The 14,544-nt window shown below is 52.7% G+C and overlaps 1 protein-coding gene across 1 annotated transcript; it reads right to left on the reverse strand.

Annotated features, from left to right (window-relative positions):
- Window positions 1-402: 402 nt before the first annotated feature.
- On the reverse strand, window positions 403-11,881 carry LOC122394182 (hamartin-like). Its single transcript, XM_043390876.1, has 16 exons — window positions 11,863-11,881; window positions 10,068-10,282; window positions 9,644-9,758; window positions 9,238-9,385; window positions 8,804-8,916; window positions 7,992-8,178; window positions 7,465-7,666; window positions 6,460-6,653; window positions 5,828-5,979; window positions 5,550-5,644; window positions 4,587-4,724; window positions 2,695-3,368; window positions 2,277-2,468; window positions 1,668-1,976; window positions 1,167-1,442; window positions 403-968 (listed from the first exon to the last, which is right to left on the reverse strand). The coding sequence occupies exons 2-16, from the start codon at window positions 10,219-10,221 to the stop codon at window positions 795-797; spliced, it is 3,123 nt and encodes a 1,040-aa protein (XP_043246811.1). The 5' UTR covers window positions 10,222-10,282; window positions 11,863-11,881; the 3' UTR covers window positions 403-794.
- Window positions 11,882-14,544: the final 2,663 nt, after the last annotated feature.

A 14,544-nucleotide genomic window follows, 5' to 3' on the forward strand; every position in this document is an offset into this window, starting at 1 on the left:
CCGAGAGTCCTTGGACAGACCAGCGGGCCACCCAGACGAGTCTCCGAACAAACACGAACTGACTCCCATCTCCGGACGGCCCCGGGGGCCGACCGACTTCTGCACACAACACCTGCCGATGGCGTCCCATTACAGAGCCGAGAGCGACCCTTTGCGTGCCGACCCGACTAAAAATACCGCCACTGACGTCCACAGGGATGGACCTGGGGCGGCGGTCCGCGCTCGGTCTGTGGACGGTCCCGGGAACGACACATCCCCGCAGGCAACCAGGGTCAGCCAGGCACCGAAATAGTCTGATTAGTACCGATGAGGTGGCCAGAATAGCGACTGATCACTGGAAGCCGCCGCTGGTTGAGCGGTCCAGCTAATCCCCAACATTTAACCAGGCACGCGAGCGGATAATTGCAAAGGATAAACGTATATTCAAGCCTCAAAGTGAACAAATGTCTTCCCGACCGGGCAATAACGCGTAATGGCCAACTCAAAAGAGCCAAACGAACAACAAAATAATCACACTCTGCTAGCTCCAGTGACCCCCAGAAGCTCGGTGACCCACTCTGCACCGAATCACGATTGGCGTAAATGTTTTCCGCGTAACTGCACCTTATATAAAGATATATACCTAGGCGTTTTCCCGTATCGGTAGCTCCGTACACCATTCATTCAGTCAGTCCCCGTTCCACTGGCACACACCGAAGCGCGCCCCGGCGGGCGGCGATGCCCGGCTCACAGCGCCTGATTACCCAGTCCGCGGCGGTGGCGCCCCTGGCGGCCGATACGGCCAGTACTCTCGCTTAGATGGCGTCACGCAGGTCCCAGGTGCCGGGGTCGGCACGCGCCGCCTTTCCGGTCGGCGCCGGCAGCTCGGCGCCGTTACTGCGCTGTCCGCCCGGCTCCGAGACTCTGAGCAGACGCGTCTCGGCCATCTGTAGGTGCTGCTTCACCGCCTGGTACCGCTCATCCATTGCCTGCCGGTGGCACACGCATATCAGATGACTGGCGTGAGATACAGCACAACATACAACATACATCTCTGCCTTTGTACACAACATGTACAAAGGCAGAGAAAACAGCTTTCCTCAACACACAAACACATTACCACACACCACACTCCTGCCATTCCCCTTCCAGTATGGTCTGCTCTTCAGGCCAGTCACTCTTCTCACCTGAATCTGTTCGTGGTGCCGCACGCGCATGGCCTCCATGAGCCGGCGCAGCTCACTAATGGTCAGCTCTCGGTCTCTCAGCTGCTGCTCCAGGCCGCTGGCGACCGCCTCGGCCCGGCGGCGACCCTCCTCGTCTGGCGGCGGCGGCGGCGGCTCCAGCTGAGCCCACGGGTCGCCGCCGGCGGCCGGGTCGGCGGCGGAGGGCGCCACGCCGCTGACTGGCTGCCTCAGCTGACCGACCATCAGCAGACGGCGCTCCAGCTCCAGCACACGAGCCTGGAACGGCGAGACGTGAACAATGTAAGTCATGAGACATATTTCGGTATAATAAACAGACGAGGTAGCTGATTGCGTGTGATAACCTGCAAGGGCGAAGACGAGGTGGAAGACGAGGTGGCTACAAGCCACGGACTCCTTGTTGACACTCAGGACAGCGTCACTCCCACACTTATCTGCCTGCGTCAGGCCGGCCGATTTGCACCCGACCCTTCTGGTTCTCACCTCCAGTTCCGATTTTCTGAGCGCCTTCTCCTGCGAGTAGGCCAGCTGCCGCTCGGTGTCGAGCAGCTGGCAGCGGGCCTGCTGCAGCTGCTCGTCCTGCTGTCGCAGCTGCGCCGCCAGCTGGTCGCTGGCGCGGCGCTGCTCCTCCAGCCGCGCCTCCAGCTGCTCGCGCAGACGACACTCCTCTGCGGCGCGGTGCTCCAGCCGGAGGGCGGCGGCCCGGTGCTCCTCGCCGGCGCGCACCGCCTGCCGCTTCACCAGCTGCAGCTGCCGGTTACACTCGGCCACGTCTACAGACATCACCTCCACCTGACGGACAGGGTGGCGGGACAGGAGGACCGGTCAGAATGGGCGCCGAGCAGAATATCGAACATAGGAACAGTTACAGACATTCAACTTAAATATAATGCCTTGTTCTGTATGACGTCCTTCAACTCCCAGCCACGTACTCACTCCAGCTGTCACTTTCACCACACCCACAGTCACACAGTGTCACTGAAATGCCTCTTCAGCTCGCAACCTGCCCGCGTCTTGTCCTTTACCTAAGATAGCCCCATGACCTGTCACTTTAGCTCCCCTCCCTCCCATCCTTTCACCTCTCGCACTGACCTGTCTCTTCAGCTCGCGATTCTCCTCCTCCAGTCGTCGGGTGGCGCGCGTGCGGTCGAACAGGCGTCGGTTTCTGTGGGCGTGCACCTCGCGCTTGTACCGCTCGTACAGTAGCAGCTCGTGCATCAGGCGGGCGTTCGGCATCGTCTGTGAGACGTGCTCGCGCAACAGCTGGTGCGGCGATAGCGTTACCTGGGGGCAGGGAAACCGTGCCATTATTGAACAAAAACACACAGAAGAGGCTGTTCAATAGCGACATCATAGGCGTAACAACAGGCAGACTGCAAATCCTACATGACAGAAAAGCAGATAATTGTGCTTCACTAGCGAGCCCACTTGAAGTCATCTCACGTCCAGTAAATGGGTTATGAGCCCCTAGTTTGAAACCAGTCCGACCGTTAGTGTCTCTGACGCTCACCTGCTGCTGCGGAACGGCCGGCGGCGGCGGCAGCGCCACCGTCAGCAGGTGCTCGTACGCCGACGGGTGGTGCGTGTCCTCGGTCTGACAGCCGGTGTCGGAGCGGCGCGTCGGCGGCTGACGGGCGGGTGTCACCGCCGGCGCCGGCGCCGGCTCCGTCAGCGCCGCCACGTCCGGGCACGAGCTGGTGCGCCGGTGCTGGCGGCTCGGCAGCACGTGCTGGCTGTAGTAGCGGGTCATGTGGCGCACCAGGTCAAAGTCGAGCCGGCTCTGCGGCAGCGAGGCGGCCAGCACCGGCGGCGGCGAGTCGTCCTCCTCGCGGTCACCGGTGGCCGAGCGGCACGGGATGGCCGCCGCCGCCGTCACCGGCAGCCGCAGCGGGTGCGCCTGCGTCAGCTGCGCCGTGGTCGACGCGAACGGCGTCAGGTTGCCGGAGGTGGCGGCCGTCGGCGGCTGCAGCCGGGTCAGGTCGCTGACCTCGCGGTCCTCGGCCGAGTGGTCGGCGGCGCCGTCGGACCAGTCACCGGTGGCCGGCCGGGACGGTGTGCCCGGGCCGCGCCACGGAGCGCCGCCCGACGCCGACGACGAGCCGGAGGTGCCCGAGGTGCGGGGCACCGGCCGGGTGACCGGCGGCGGGCCCTCGGCAAACTGCACCGGCGATACCACCGGCGCCACTGAGAACGGACACGGGACGGTCACAGACGGGCACTGGTGCCTCAGACGGTCATGAACAGTTATAGCACAGGACGGTCACAAACGGTACTAAGGTCTCGAGACATAAGCACTCAACACGGCTTAAAGTTATCACATACAAGATACGCCATTTTATATAATTCTTCGGCTACCGGATGGCCGGCAGCCTTTAAGCAAACGGGCATGCCTGTCGCATCTCAGATGTCATTATTGTGTATTTACAACAAATCAGCCAGCGCCCAGCACCACCAGGCCAAACTTATAATTCATGCAAGCCATCACTTTGCAGCTTATTATAAAGGCCATATTACCAAAACACATTGACATTCCCTTTCCATCCCCAAAGCGAATAGACAGATTCAATGAAGTACCAGTATCGTTTTCAGCACAGTATACATATCTGTAGGCCAAATGATCAAAAGATACCTGCAAGTCAAGACTGGCGTCACAAGGGTCATGCCAGCTCAAAAGGTGGAAAATCAATTCGGGTAGTCGTCAAACTGAATGATGCTTCGGTCAGCAATAAAGCAGCAGAGCAATATGACAAAAATTAGCACACAGACTAGCATTAACTCAGCACACTGTCAACATGCCCGAATCGGAACACAGCTGAGTTCTACTTACCAATGAGTTGAGCTTCCCATCAACCGATTAAGAAGAAACCATGCTAGACTGGATGATGGGACTAAGTGTTGTGGGGATGGTGCTTAGTGGCTGCTTCAAATTGATAGGCGTTTAGATGCCAGTGGTAGGATTGTCTAATGTGACAAGATGAAGTGCACAAAATTGAGTTCAGGCTGAAAATTGAGTTGAAATTGAATCGAGCCTGATATGTATCGGCAAAGAATAGAAACCTAAAATCATGACATAGATTGGCCAACGATAGCCATTTGTAAGGTCCCGTTGGCGATTAAAACATCGCAAATTTCGATTGAAGAACAACGAAATATCAAGCCAGAAGCAGTGAAAACCTGATTGTTAAATGGACCAGAGAAATGCGGTAGTTATAGCAACGCTGAACTGTGAACCGTACCATTCCAAAGCTCAGTAAAATCAAGGAGCTGACAAATTCTTAGGGTGTTCCTTGCCGGCCTTCTCTGAACGTTCTGATGCCGCAATGCTGGCGACGATCCGTCTATGGGTGGTGTTAGTGTCTGTCAGTGGCCGGTGACCGGTGTCGGTGCGTGTGGGCGGCTCACGTTTCAGTTTGATGGGGCTCAGTTTGCCGGAGGTGCGCCGGTCGCGCAGTCCGCTGACTGACGGCAGCGGCGCGGGGGCGGCCGCCTCCTCCACGAGGGCGGCTCTCTCCTGCTGGCCGCCGCCGCCGGCAGCACCGCCTGTCGCGGAGAGCGAGCTGAGAGCGGCCGGCCGCGCGCCACACCGCGCCACACCCCCACCGGGACCGAGCAGCCCGCCCGCGCCGCAGCAGCACCGCCTAGCGCACTACGCAGCCTCGTACACACACATACAGCCAGGGGTCTACTGGGGAGTGGAGCAGTCGTGGACAGCAGGCATGCGGCTCGCACAAAGGATGGGTAAATCGGCTCAGGAGTAGGTCAAAGCGAGCAGTGAAAAAAAATGGATGTAGAGGGAAAGGGGAAATCTGCGATCTTATTTTACCATTTGCCGTGGATGTCATACAGGATTTTATCCTGGAAAGGAAATAATTGTGATTCAAGGATATTTTCTGGGTGGTCGCCATTACTTTATTCAATATATACAAAAATAAATGAACTAGAAAATTATAAGCATCATTGAAAGGCAAAGGCAGGTCAAGTTTAAAACCGTAGCATACTATTGAAAACAAGGGAAAGCAATTAAAAAATAGGCATCAACCAATATCAAAACAAGAGCTGCAAACAAGAAACACATCCAACACTCAATCCCAACAATGCCATGCAGCGTATGTCCTAAACACAATCGGAAATCCATCAAACACCAAACCGGCAAAAAGTAAAGCAACACAAGGCGAATAGGTATGTGTCTCAATCAGTCTGACCAGCAAAACGTTTAATCATAGCAGCACTGCAAGCATCCGGGGACATGCAGCAGGTGTATCGTGCACCGCGGTCGACCTGACCCTGACACACGGCCAGCTCCGGTGACCTCTGGTCAGTCAGGGGTCAGGGGTCAGGGGGCAGGGTCAGCCGGGAGGGACGTACCTCCAGAGTCGGCCCGCTCCGTCAGAACCTGACCCAGTCGGCCGCTGAAGGGATGTTGTTGCTGCTGCTGCTGCGAGTGGTCACTTTCAATGAACCTGTTAAGCACGGGGAGCATAGGTCACTCTTTGAACGTCACCCTCACCGGATGCAACCGCGAGTAATATCGGTCACTAGCAAACAAAGTTAGTCACTCTTCGAACATCACCCAGCGAAATGCCACATCGAGCAGTCTTGGCCCCCTAGTCTAGTCTTCGGTACAGCGACGCTGCAAGTCTTACCTGAAGGGTGCAGCCGGTTTCTTCTGTGGCGAGGTGGGAGTCGAGTCGGTGGTAGTCGGAGTCGTCTGCTTGGGACCGACCAGGGCTGCCAGAGCGTGCGACGCCTGGACAGAGGCCGACGTGGGCCGTAGTAGTGGAGGGTTCTCTAAATCCTGCGCGCACACAGCGATAAAACCACCATCAAATGGATTTGAAGTGAAAGGCAAGATAAAGCAGCTGCTGAATGTTTCGCTCCTCGAACATAGAAGGAAACATGGCACTTTATTATGTTATCGTTCATTTCTTATAAAGTACCCGTCCCATAACAAACGTTTAGGTGGACATATGTAGCAGATGCTAAAAAACGGATTGGATTGGCCTCAAGTGTGTTAAGAGGGGTGGGGGGGGGGGGGGGAGGTTACGGGCAGCGACCAACGCTCCCCTCTCGCCCGCTGCGTTGTGACGGTAAGTGCCCGGAAGGGCTACATACACCGTCCATCCCCTCCCCTCTCACCCTCTGTGGGGTATAAGACACCAGCCCCTCCCCTCTCACCCGCTGTGGTGTGACGGTCGGTGTCGGCGGAGGTACAGACACCGTCCATCTCCCCTCTCACCCGCTGCGGGGTATAAGACACCAGCCCCTCCCCTCTCACCCGCTGTGGTGTGACGGTCGGCGTCGGCGCCGGCGTGCTCTCCGGCGTGGCCTCCACGGCTGTCTCACAACCGGTGCCTCCCTCCGCCTCCCCGGCCGCCGAGCGGGCCGCGAACGTGGCCGGCGAGCAGAGGATGTCGTGGATGCCCAGCACCTCCTGGTCGCCCAGACCCACGTCCGTCGGACCCAGAGCGTCTGAACGGAGCGGGACAGGGGAGAGCGTGAAAACAGAGACGGAGAAATCGGTGAAAACTAAAAATAAAAGCAAAAGACAAGATAAAGAAAAGCCTACAGTAGAATGACAAAGCGGAGAGAAAACGAGCCATACGATAAAAAAAATAAACTAAGGAGGATTAAAGATGATAAAGCTAAAAAAGAAAAGACAGAAAAGTAAAGAAAATAAAGTAATTGAGAAAAAACGAAGGGATATAGCATACAGTCTGTCTTAAAAGTACCGCGCAAAGTGACGGTGGATCCATCAAGCCTGACTGAGGTAGGGCCTGCTATAATTTGAAAGTCACCGAACCAATTGACCTAAGGAATGGACGAGGATGTGAATTGCTTCAGTGACTCAAATTTAGTAGGCCCTTCCTCGGTCAGGCATGATGGATCCACCGTCACTTTGCGGCGCGCGGTACTTTTAAGACAGACTGTACATCGGCCACCCTAACCCAATGACGACATACTCTGCGGTCTTCCATAACGTAAACAAACCGCGGTCCGGCCAGTAATGAGATCACCACGGGCATGAGACGGTGGCGGCCGCGTGCCACGGAGCTGGCGGGCGGCGCTTAACCGACATGTTTACCATAGTCCGATAACAGCGCAGTCTGCAAAAACTGCTCCTCGCACCCCGGCCCTTCTTCCACGCCCAAACACAACTGGTATCCACAAATGTCACACATTGCGATAGTATTAGATATGACCGTATCCAAAGCCGACAACGCCGTAGCATCGCAGGTCAGGTGAGGTCACTGCCAGGTCACGTCCGCGCCGACGAACTCACCAGCCTCATCGTGCGCAGACAGGCTCCAGAGCGGCCCGCTCAGGTTGTCCATTGCTGACGCCTCCAGAATATCCAGTGAGAAGTGTGAGCACTCCGCCACGATGTCGTGCGTCTCTTTGCGCTGCCAGCGGTGCGGCGATGTCTCGGTCGAGTTGGAACCGGTCACCAGCAGGGGATGCATTCGCACGTGCTGCAGCAGTGGCTGCAGACGGTGGGGGAGGGAGGGAGGGGGAGGGAGGTCAGATGCCCGGCGGAATGTCACCAGCCGCCAAAACAGGCCACTCGGAAACAGATGTTTACCAACGACGATCAGGCTAACGATACCAATGCACTTGGTGTTCAACCACCCATCTCGTTCACTGTTTTGAGACGGCATTTTAGCATAACAAAACCATTCATTCGTAACACACCACTTTATAAGCCATCATGATTATTGACAACCAAATGCACATCGCCTTTTTTACGTTGCCCGTTATATTCATGGTCATATCTTAGCCGGCCCTGTCCGTCCGTCCACCCTTTCTAACCCGTATCGTCCTGTTGAAGACGGGCAGGCTGTCGCGCTGGCCGTAGTGCTGCCGCAGGTAGCTGAGCAGGTTACACGGGTACATGGCGTACACGCGCACAAAGTACGAGTACGTGGCCACGTGCAGGTGCAGCTGGTGAGTCTGACTCAGATGGGTTGACGGACTGGAGACCATCTGCGTCAGGCGACTGGGTGGCACAACAGAGGGAGGTCAGATCATCGGCAGGCCAGGTCAGAAAATGATTATTATGATAGTGATGTTGGGTTTTAGGGACGCCTAGGATGTCGTTAGCACCAATAGAGAAAGAACCTGATCTGAGTTATCAGTATGACGCCCATTGTGACCTCAGGTTGTTCCGGGATCCGAAGCCATATTGACTGCTTTAACTGCCGACAAGTTGACTGTCTCGGTCGATAAAACTCGGTGTGGCCGGGCTGAAAGGATGTCGTAATTGAACTCAGAATCGATCGGGTGGCGGAGGCCGGCACTGACTCCGTCGCCCGATCGATCACACCTGCTCCAATGATGCAATCGAGCCGACACTGAGACCCGGCTGTGGCGTGTCGGGCAGGACACAATGTTCCTCTGTGGTACTTATCGTCATGTAACTACAATGGTGTCAATAACGTCTCGCATTGACGGCTAGCTATCACAGCTTCGTGCTGCTCAAATGCAATACAAGAAGGATGCTTTAGAGCTTATATTTGACGTGGTATGTGTACAGCAAGTTTGTCTTAAGCTTAACCTCGTTACTTAAGTGTCGAAGTATCACAGCATTGCCGAAGAAACCCGCAGCATACGAGTTATCTCACCTGAGCACCTGAAACAGGTCCTGGATGAAGTCTACCAGCGCCACGGGAAACATGGGCATCAGAATGACGAGGATCAGCGCAGCCGAGATGATACATTGCACTTCACACTCAGACTGCAACGGAACACGGGTGTACGGACACGGTAAGACGGGAAAGCGTAATAAGTGACAATTCAATGCCGCCGTTCGTTATCGCCAGACATCGCGCCCTAACGCTGAGTCACGAGACATCATGGATCTGCTATTAAACACTCTCGATTGCCTTCATTTGAGTCCGTGTTCTTACAATGAAACGACATGCATATGAAAAACATATATTACAAACAGAATAAAATAGCGGTGAATGTCAACTCACTACCTTTTAGCGTGATATGGCAGCATGTGGCCACCTAAATCGTCCCTCAGTAGTGTGACTGTGCTGAAAAATGAGCTGACCTTAATGATCCTGAACAGATCCTTGACGATGCTCGGGCTGGGCTGGGTGACGATCTTTCTCAGCCAGACGGGGTGTTTGCGCACATAGTATCCGAGCAGCCGGAGCCCTGCACCGCGCTGCTCCGGAGATTTCAGCAGCTGGTGCAGCCTACCGAGCAGCAGGGGTGGACGAGGTTAGGCACGGGAGTGACGAGCATGCTTGGAGGATAATGCAGTCTACTGTCTAGCTGACAGACGTTTATTGGTGGATGTGCCGAGGTAGTTCCACGAGAGCAGAGCATACGGCAAATAAACGAGCGATTCTACAAATTACGGAAACCGACAATGACATGCATCGGGAAAGTGTAATGGCTGGACTGTCAACATCAACCAAAGCAGGATCAGAGGACGCCTGCCACCACCCTACCTTTCGATGAGGGCGCGTGAGTTGCCGTCCCCGCAGGTGAGCAGGATCTCCAGGCAGCGGGCCGACCCGGTGCTCACGTAGTAGTCAATCAGACCGTTCAGGAGCCATGCCTCGCCTGAGGAAAACAGCATCACAACATCAGCATCAGCATCAATTTGAGAAGAAAAAAAAAACAAGAAAGATCTCAAACATAGCAACTACCTTCCAAAGCTGAAGGCGGGTAGAACAAATCTACAAAATACTGCACTAGAAAAGGTTTGAGACTGTCATATCCACGAACGACCACAAAATCTCAACAACACTCAAAGACGTATACCTATAAAATCTATATCTATGCACAGAGAACCCATTCAGCATCTCGTGTAAGCTCTCCCGTCTACTGCGGCAGTGAGTCAGGTCCGCCACTCCCCGTCCACCTCCGTACCGGTCGGCCCGCGCAGGTTCTCTCTGAACAGCTCCTTGATGTGACCGGCCTCGTCTGTGTCGGCCTGCTCCAGCCGGCGGAACATGAGGCCCGGGTCGTCGAGCGGCTCGGCCGGCGAGGGCGGCCGCACGCCCCCGCCCCCGCCTACACTCATGGCTGGCGAGCGCGGCGCTGCCGGCAGCTGCCGCCTACCGCCGATCCTGCAGTCACCAACACTGAAATTAATGCGGAAATTCACATTATGTAGGCTTATGGTATAATACGACTGGTCTGGTTTTAGTAAAAAGTCAGGAAAGTAAGGCAGATTCAGAGCTTGTCTACAGGGGTCTAGACTTTTTAAGTTTTGTATGCTTAATGTTTCTAATAATTCATTTGCTGTAATATTCTGAGATATAGGTACCTATGTTTATGTTCTATATGCATCCTTAAAAAAACAATCTAAACTTTTTCTTATAACAGGCAATTGCAAGACCACTTCACAACAGATGATCACTTTCCAAAGCTGGTATTTATCATGCTACCACTCCCTCATCCAGGTAATCAGATGCTAGGAAGTAAAAGGAGGAAAAGTAGGCAAGTTTCAGAGCACCCTAGGTGCAAAATTGAATAAAAACCACACCATATTGTCACAAACCATACCTATATCGACCTAGAAAATTGTTCACATACGACCATTTTTTAATCTAGGGCTTTAGGGTGAAATGAAACATTTACAAGTTATACCCAACCACCTTACACCTAAAAAACAGGTACACTTTAAGCTGAAATGCCAAAACCTCACCTAACCTATAATAACATGACCTAGTCTTACCTGGCTCAGCAGGTGGTTGAGTGTATCTCCAAAACTATCAATGTGCTGTCACTTTTCAAGCTTAGAAGGATTCACTTTTCCTTTTATCTTTTCATTTTGAGAATTCCTGCAGTTCTAAAAGGGTCTTGCCCTTACCCACATTTTCAGGTCAGGTTACTGACTCAATGTTTTAAGTGACCCTCTGCAGATTCCTTAGAGTTGCAAATTTACAATGCTCTCAGTGTCAGAGGAGCTTTAACAGGGAGATTAAGCTTACAGGACTTATTAACCTCCCAAGGCCACACTACTTGGGGCTATAACTTCCTTTTGAATCCTCTAAAAATTGGGGAAATTCATGAAATAAAACATGAAAAAGAAAGAACACATCCTTTTACGCTTGAAAAGAAACCACCAGGCATCAGTACCTTTTACACAAAACATTTATTGTTTGTTCATTAGGGCTTTAGGGTGAAACGAAACATTTACAAGTTATACCCAACCACCTGTTAAGCCAGGTAAGGCTACCTAATGTAAAGTAAGATAAGGTAAGGTTGGATTAGGTTTTAGCATTTCGCAGTGTACCTGCTTTTTTAAGAGTAAATTCAGCCATCACATTTAAAATTAGACAGCATTTCCGTTCAACATGGAGTGTCATCGTCACTAGCCGCAGCAGCGGGGTTGTTCAACCTAACCCAAGTTAGGCTCAGCCAGCAGCCTCCAGGCCGTATGAATCACAGCAGCTGCAGAGCACTTGGACAGAGGCAAGTTTTACCAACAGAAAAATTGCCGCCTGTCTGAATTTTTTGCCTATTTTTTGTTTATGCTCAGTATGTGAAGCAGTCTTAAGGTGGAAAATTATGACAGCCAGCTATTTTTCTGTAGGTAAAAGTTTAGCTGGCCTCTGGACTGATTTTTCAATAACTTCGAAATACACTTCAGCTGTACATAACAAAAGTTATAATAATCAGGGCACCGGGAATGCAGCCACCGGAAATTGATACCTACACTTCGACACTCCCACTCCTGTTCTTGAGCCCCTGATCGAGTAAAAAAGCTGCAGCAAAAGGGGGCGAAAATACGAGTGGCCTATTCCCTAACTATCGATTAAGATAAAAATAAAAATAGAAAGGTACCACATACCAAACCCGAGAGAAACACACAACACACAACACAAAAACGGCGCACACCAAAGTTTTATAGGAACAAGGCTGAGTGAAATCCATATTTACCTTCTTTTCTTGTAAGGCAAAAAGTATCTGACGTCACAAAACCGATTAAGTGATTTCTGAAATAAAACAAGTGACCACCTTATGGCCCCAGCTGATTTAACGACACTTAACCAAAAAAATATAATATAATATATCTCCTTCGATTGAAAATCCCAATAACAAAGCATCAGATGGTATAAAATGAGGCCCTTGAAATACAAAAGAAGAATGCATGAACATCTACCAATCAGACTCGTGTATTGCGGTACAGAATACCTTCAGGCGCATGACGGTCCTGCCATCTATTGACACGATCTGTAATCCCGGGCTCCGTATCCCACGAAACGTACGTACGTTGTGTATGTATAGTCTGTCATATAAGTACAGCGCAAAGTAACGGTGGATCCATCAAGCCTGACCGAGGAGGGGCCTGCTATAATTTAAAGTCACCGAACCAATTGACCCGGGGAATAGACGAGGATGTCCATTGCTTCCGTGACTCAAATTTAGCAGTCCTTCCTCGGTCAGGCAGAGGCTTGATGGATCCACCGTTACTTTGCGCGATACCCTACATTGTTCATTGTTCAGGTCAGCCTCAAGTAATGTGAGGTAGCGTCGACAAACCTTTGTTCCTATTTGCCAAAAAGGTGATTTCTTGAATTAGCTGAGACGGAATAAGTTGCTGAAAAAATTCTTTCGTTTTTTTCTTATCGGTGAAAAGGTGTATGGACTAAAACCGGCAAGAAAACAAGATGATGGGCATGAGAATGGGCAGAGAAGTGTTGGCAAGATTCGTTCTGGGTTTGTCCTGTCCTGCCCAAACAAAGTCCCGACGGCGTGGTGGTTGGTTGTGTCATTTAGGTATCTAATTCATCCCTTGTTCCAATTAACCAAAAAGGTGATTCCGTTGACTTAGCTGAGACAGAGTAAGCTGCTATTTTTTACAAACGCTTTCGCTCTTTTTATTATCCATGGAATGGGCCAAAAATAAACGGCCTAAAACCGGCGAGGAAACTAGATTTGGGGGTACCTTGGGTTGATCTTTATATGTTATGAAGCGACATCGATGCATGTTAGGTGAGCCTCCCCCCCCCCAGTCAGAAAATAGTTCCAACGCCACTACCAATTGAGCTAGTGGAGTCGGAAAGCTACCAGTAGATTTTGGTTGACCAAAGACCTTAAAATCGTTAACCGCTAGGCGTTAGCCGCGCATAATGAGGAAGCACGCGCCTTCATGCTTTCCGAGAGTCTCTAGTTCAATAAGGGGTCAAACGGCGAAGGGGTGGTTTACGACCCTTCCCCTCGACCGGAACGTATGCAGAAAATTGTTAGGACGGGCGAGCGTTCACAAACAATCACCGTCTTCGTCTTGTCGCAAGGCGCCAGCAGCACGCTGTTCCTTTAGAATTTCTAGCTCCAATAAGGGACCGAACGGCAGGGGGCAGGGGTAATCCGTAATCCGACCGAGACCGACTCACCAGACCTTAGCTGCTGTCAAGTGGTGACTAAGGGCACGAGTTAATTTGTTTCATAAGTTCTTGCCACACAATGATTCAACGGAACGCACAAATGATCATACAACCCAAGGTTACTTTACTACTCATACAACCTTTCACCACAAAAAGGTCACGAGTCAATTTAAGAAGATCGTGTATTTTTACTTCACGAGATCTTTGGTTAGCAGTATGCATTTTACTTGCATTTTACCAGCTGATTTCTGAGCTTGACAAAGTCAAATAAAGCTAGAATACAGTCGATACAGTCATGCAGTTGACGTTTGGTTGAAATAAGCACAGTTGAATTTCGTTAAATGCAGTCGTTTGGATAACTTCAGCATAATATCTGGGGGTGGGAGGGTTTAGAAGAAATTGTCGCATCTTTTTTTTCTGCTAACCATCAAGTAATGGAGTCATTCAAAGAATCAGTTCTAAAAAGAAGAAACTAAGTTGAAAATCCCAGAATCTTAAAAAGCAATGCACCCGTGAACCATGACATACATCATAGTGGTTTACGGTGAGAGTGGTCGGCTGGTGGCGAACGCCGACTGTTGTGCTGGCGTGCTGCGCGACTGGCTACTCACCCAGGTGGCTCACGCGCTGCCCAAGCCCAAGGCGGCCGGCTGGCAGCTGGACCTGTGCGGCGCCGACGGCGGCCTGCGGCTGCTCTCCGTGCTGCCGGCCAGCAGCCGCAGTCTGGAGACGCTCAGCGCCGGCACTGTATACCGCGCCGTGGTGCGCAGCGGCGAGCCGGGCGCCCTGTTCCACCGGCTGGGCGGCAGCGGCGGCTCGGACGCGTCCGACCACCACTCGCGGCTGCTGCGCGACCAGGCCGCCTGGGAGCTGGCCGCCGTCCGGCTGTCGGACGACTCGCCGGCAGAGCTGGTGCTGCAGACGGTGCAGCAGGTGCTAGCCGGAGCCGGAGCCAGCACCGCCTCCGGACTGGCCCGCCAGCTGGCCAAGGCCGCCAAGGAAGGCAAGTG

The sequence above is a fragment of the Amphibalanus amphitrite genome, unplaced genomic scaffold, assembly GCF_019059575.1.
Source record: "Amphibalanus amphitrite isolate SeventyFive unplaced genomic scaffold, NRLGWU_Aamphi_draft 000578F_arrow, whole genome shotgun sequence".
Taxonomy (NCBI): domain Eukaryota; kingdom Metazoa; phylum Arthropoda; class Thecostraca; order Balanomorpha; family Balanidae; genus Amphibalanus; species Amphibalanus amphitrite.

What these genes read in the sequence shown, in the direction of transcription:
- LOC122394182 (XM_043390876.1), bottom strand. Translation starts at nt 10,221, where the DNA reads ATGAGTGTAGGCGGGGGCGGGGGCGTGCGGCCGCCCTCGCCGGCCGAG. An exon ending in AAACCGGCTGCACCCTTCAG is followed by an intron (nt 5,645 to 5,827) that starts GTAAGACTTGCA and finishes CGTGCTTAACAG; the next exon opens with GTTCATTGAAAGTGACCACT. An exon ending in GGAGCGGGCCGACTCTGGAG is followed by an intron (nt 4,725 to 5,549) that starts GTACGTCCCTCC and finishes TCTCCGCGACAG; the next exon opens with GCGGTGCTGCCGGCGGCGGC.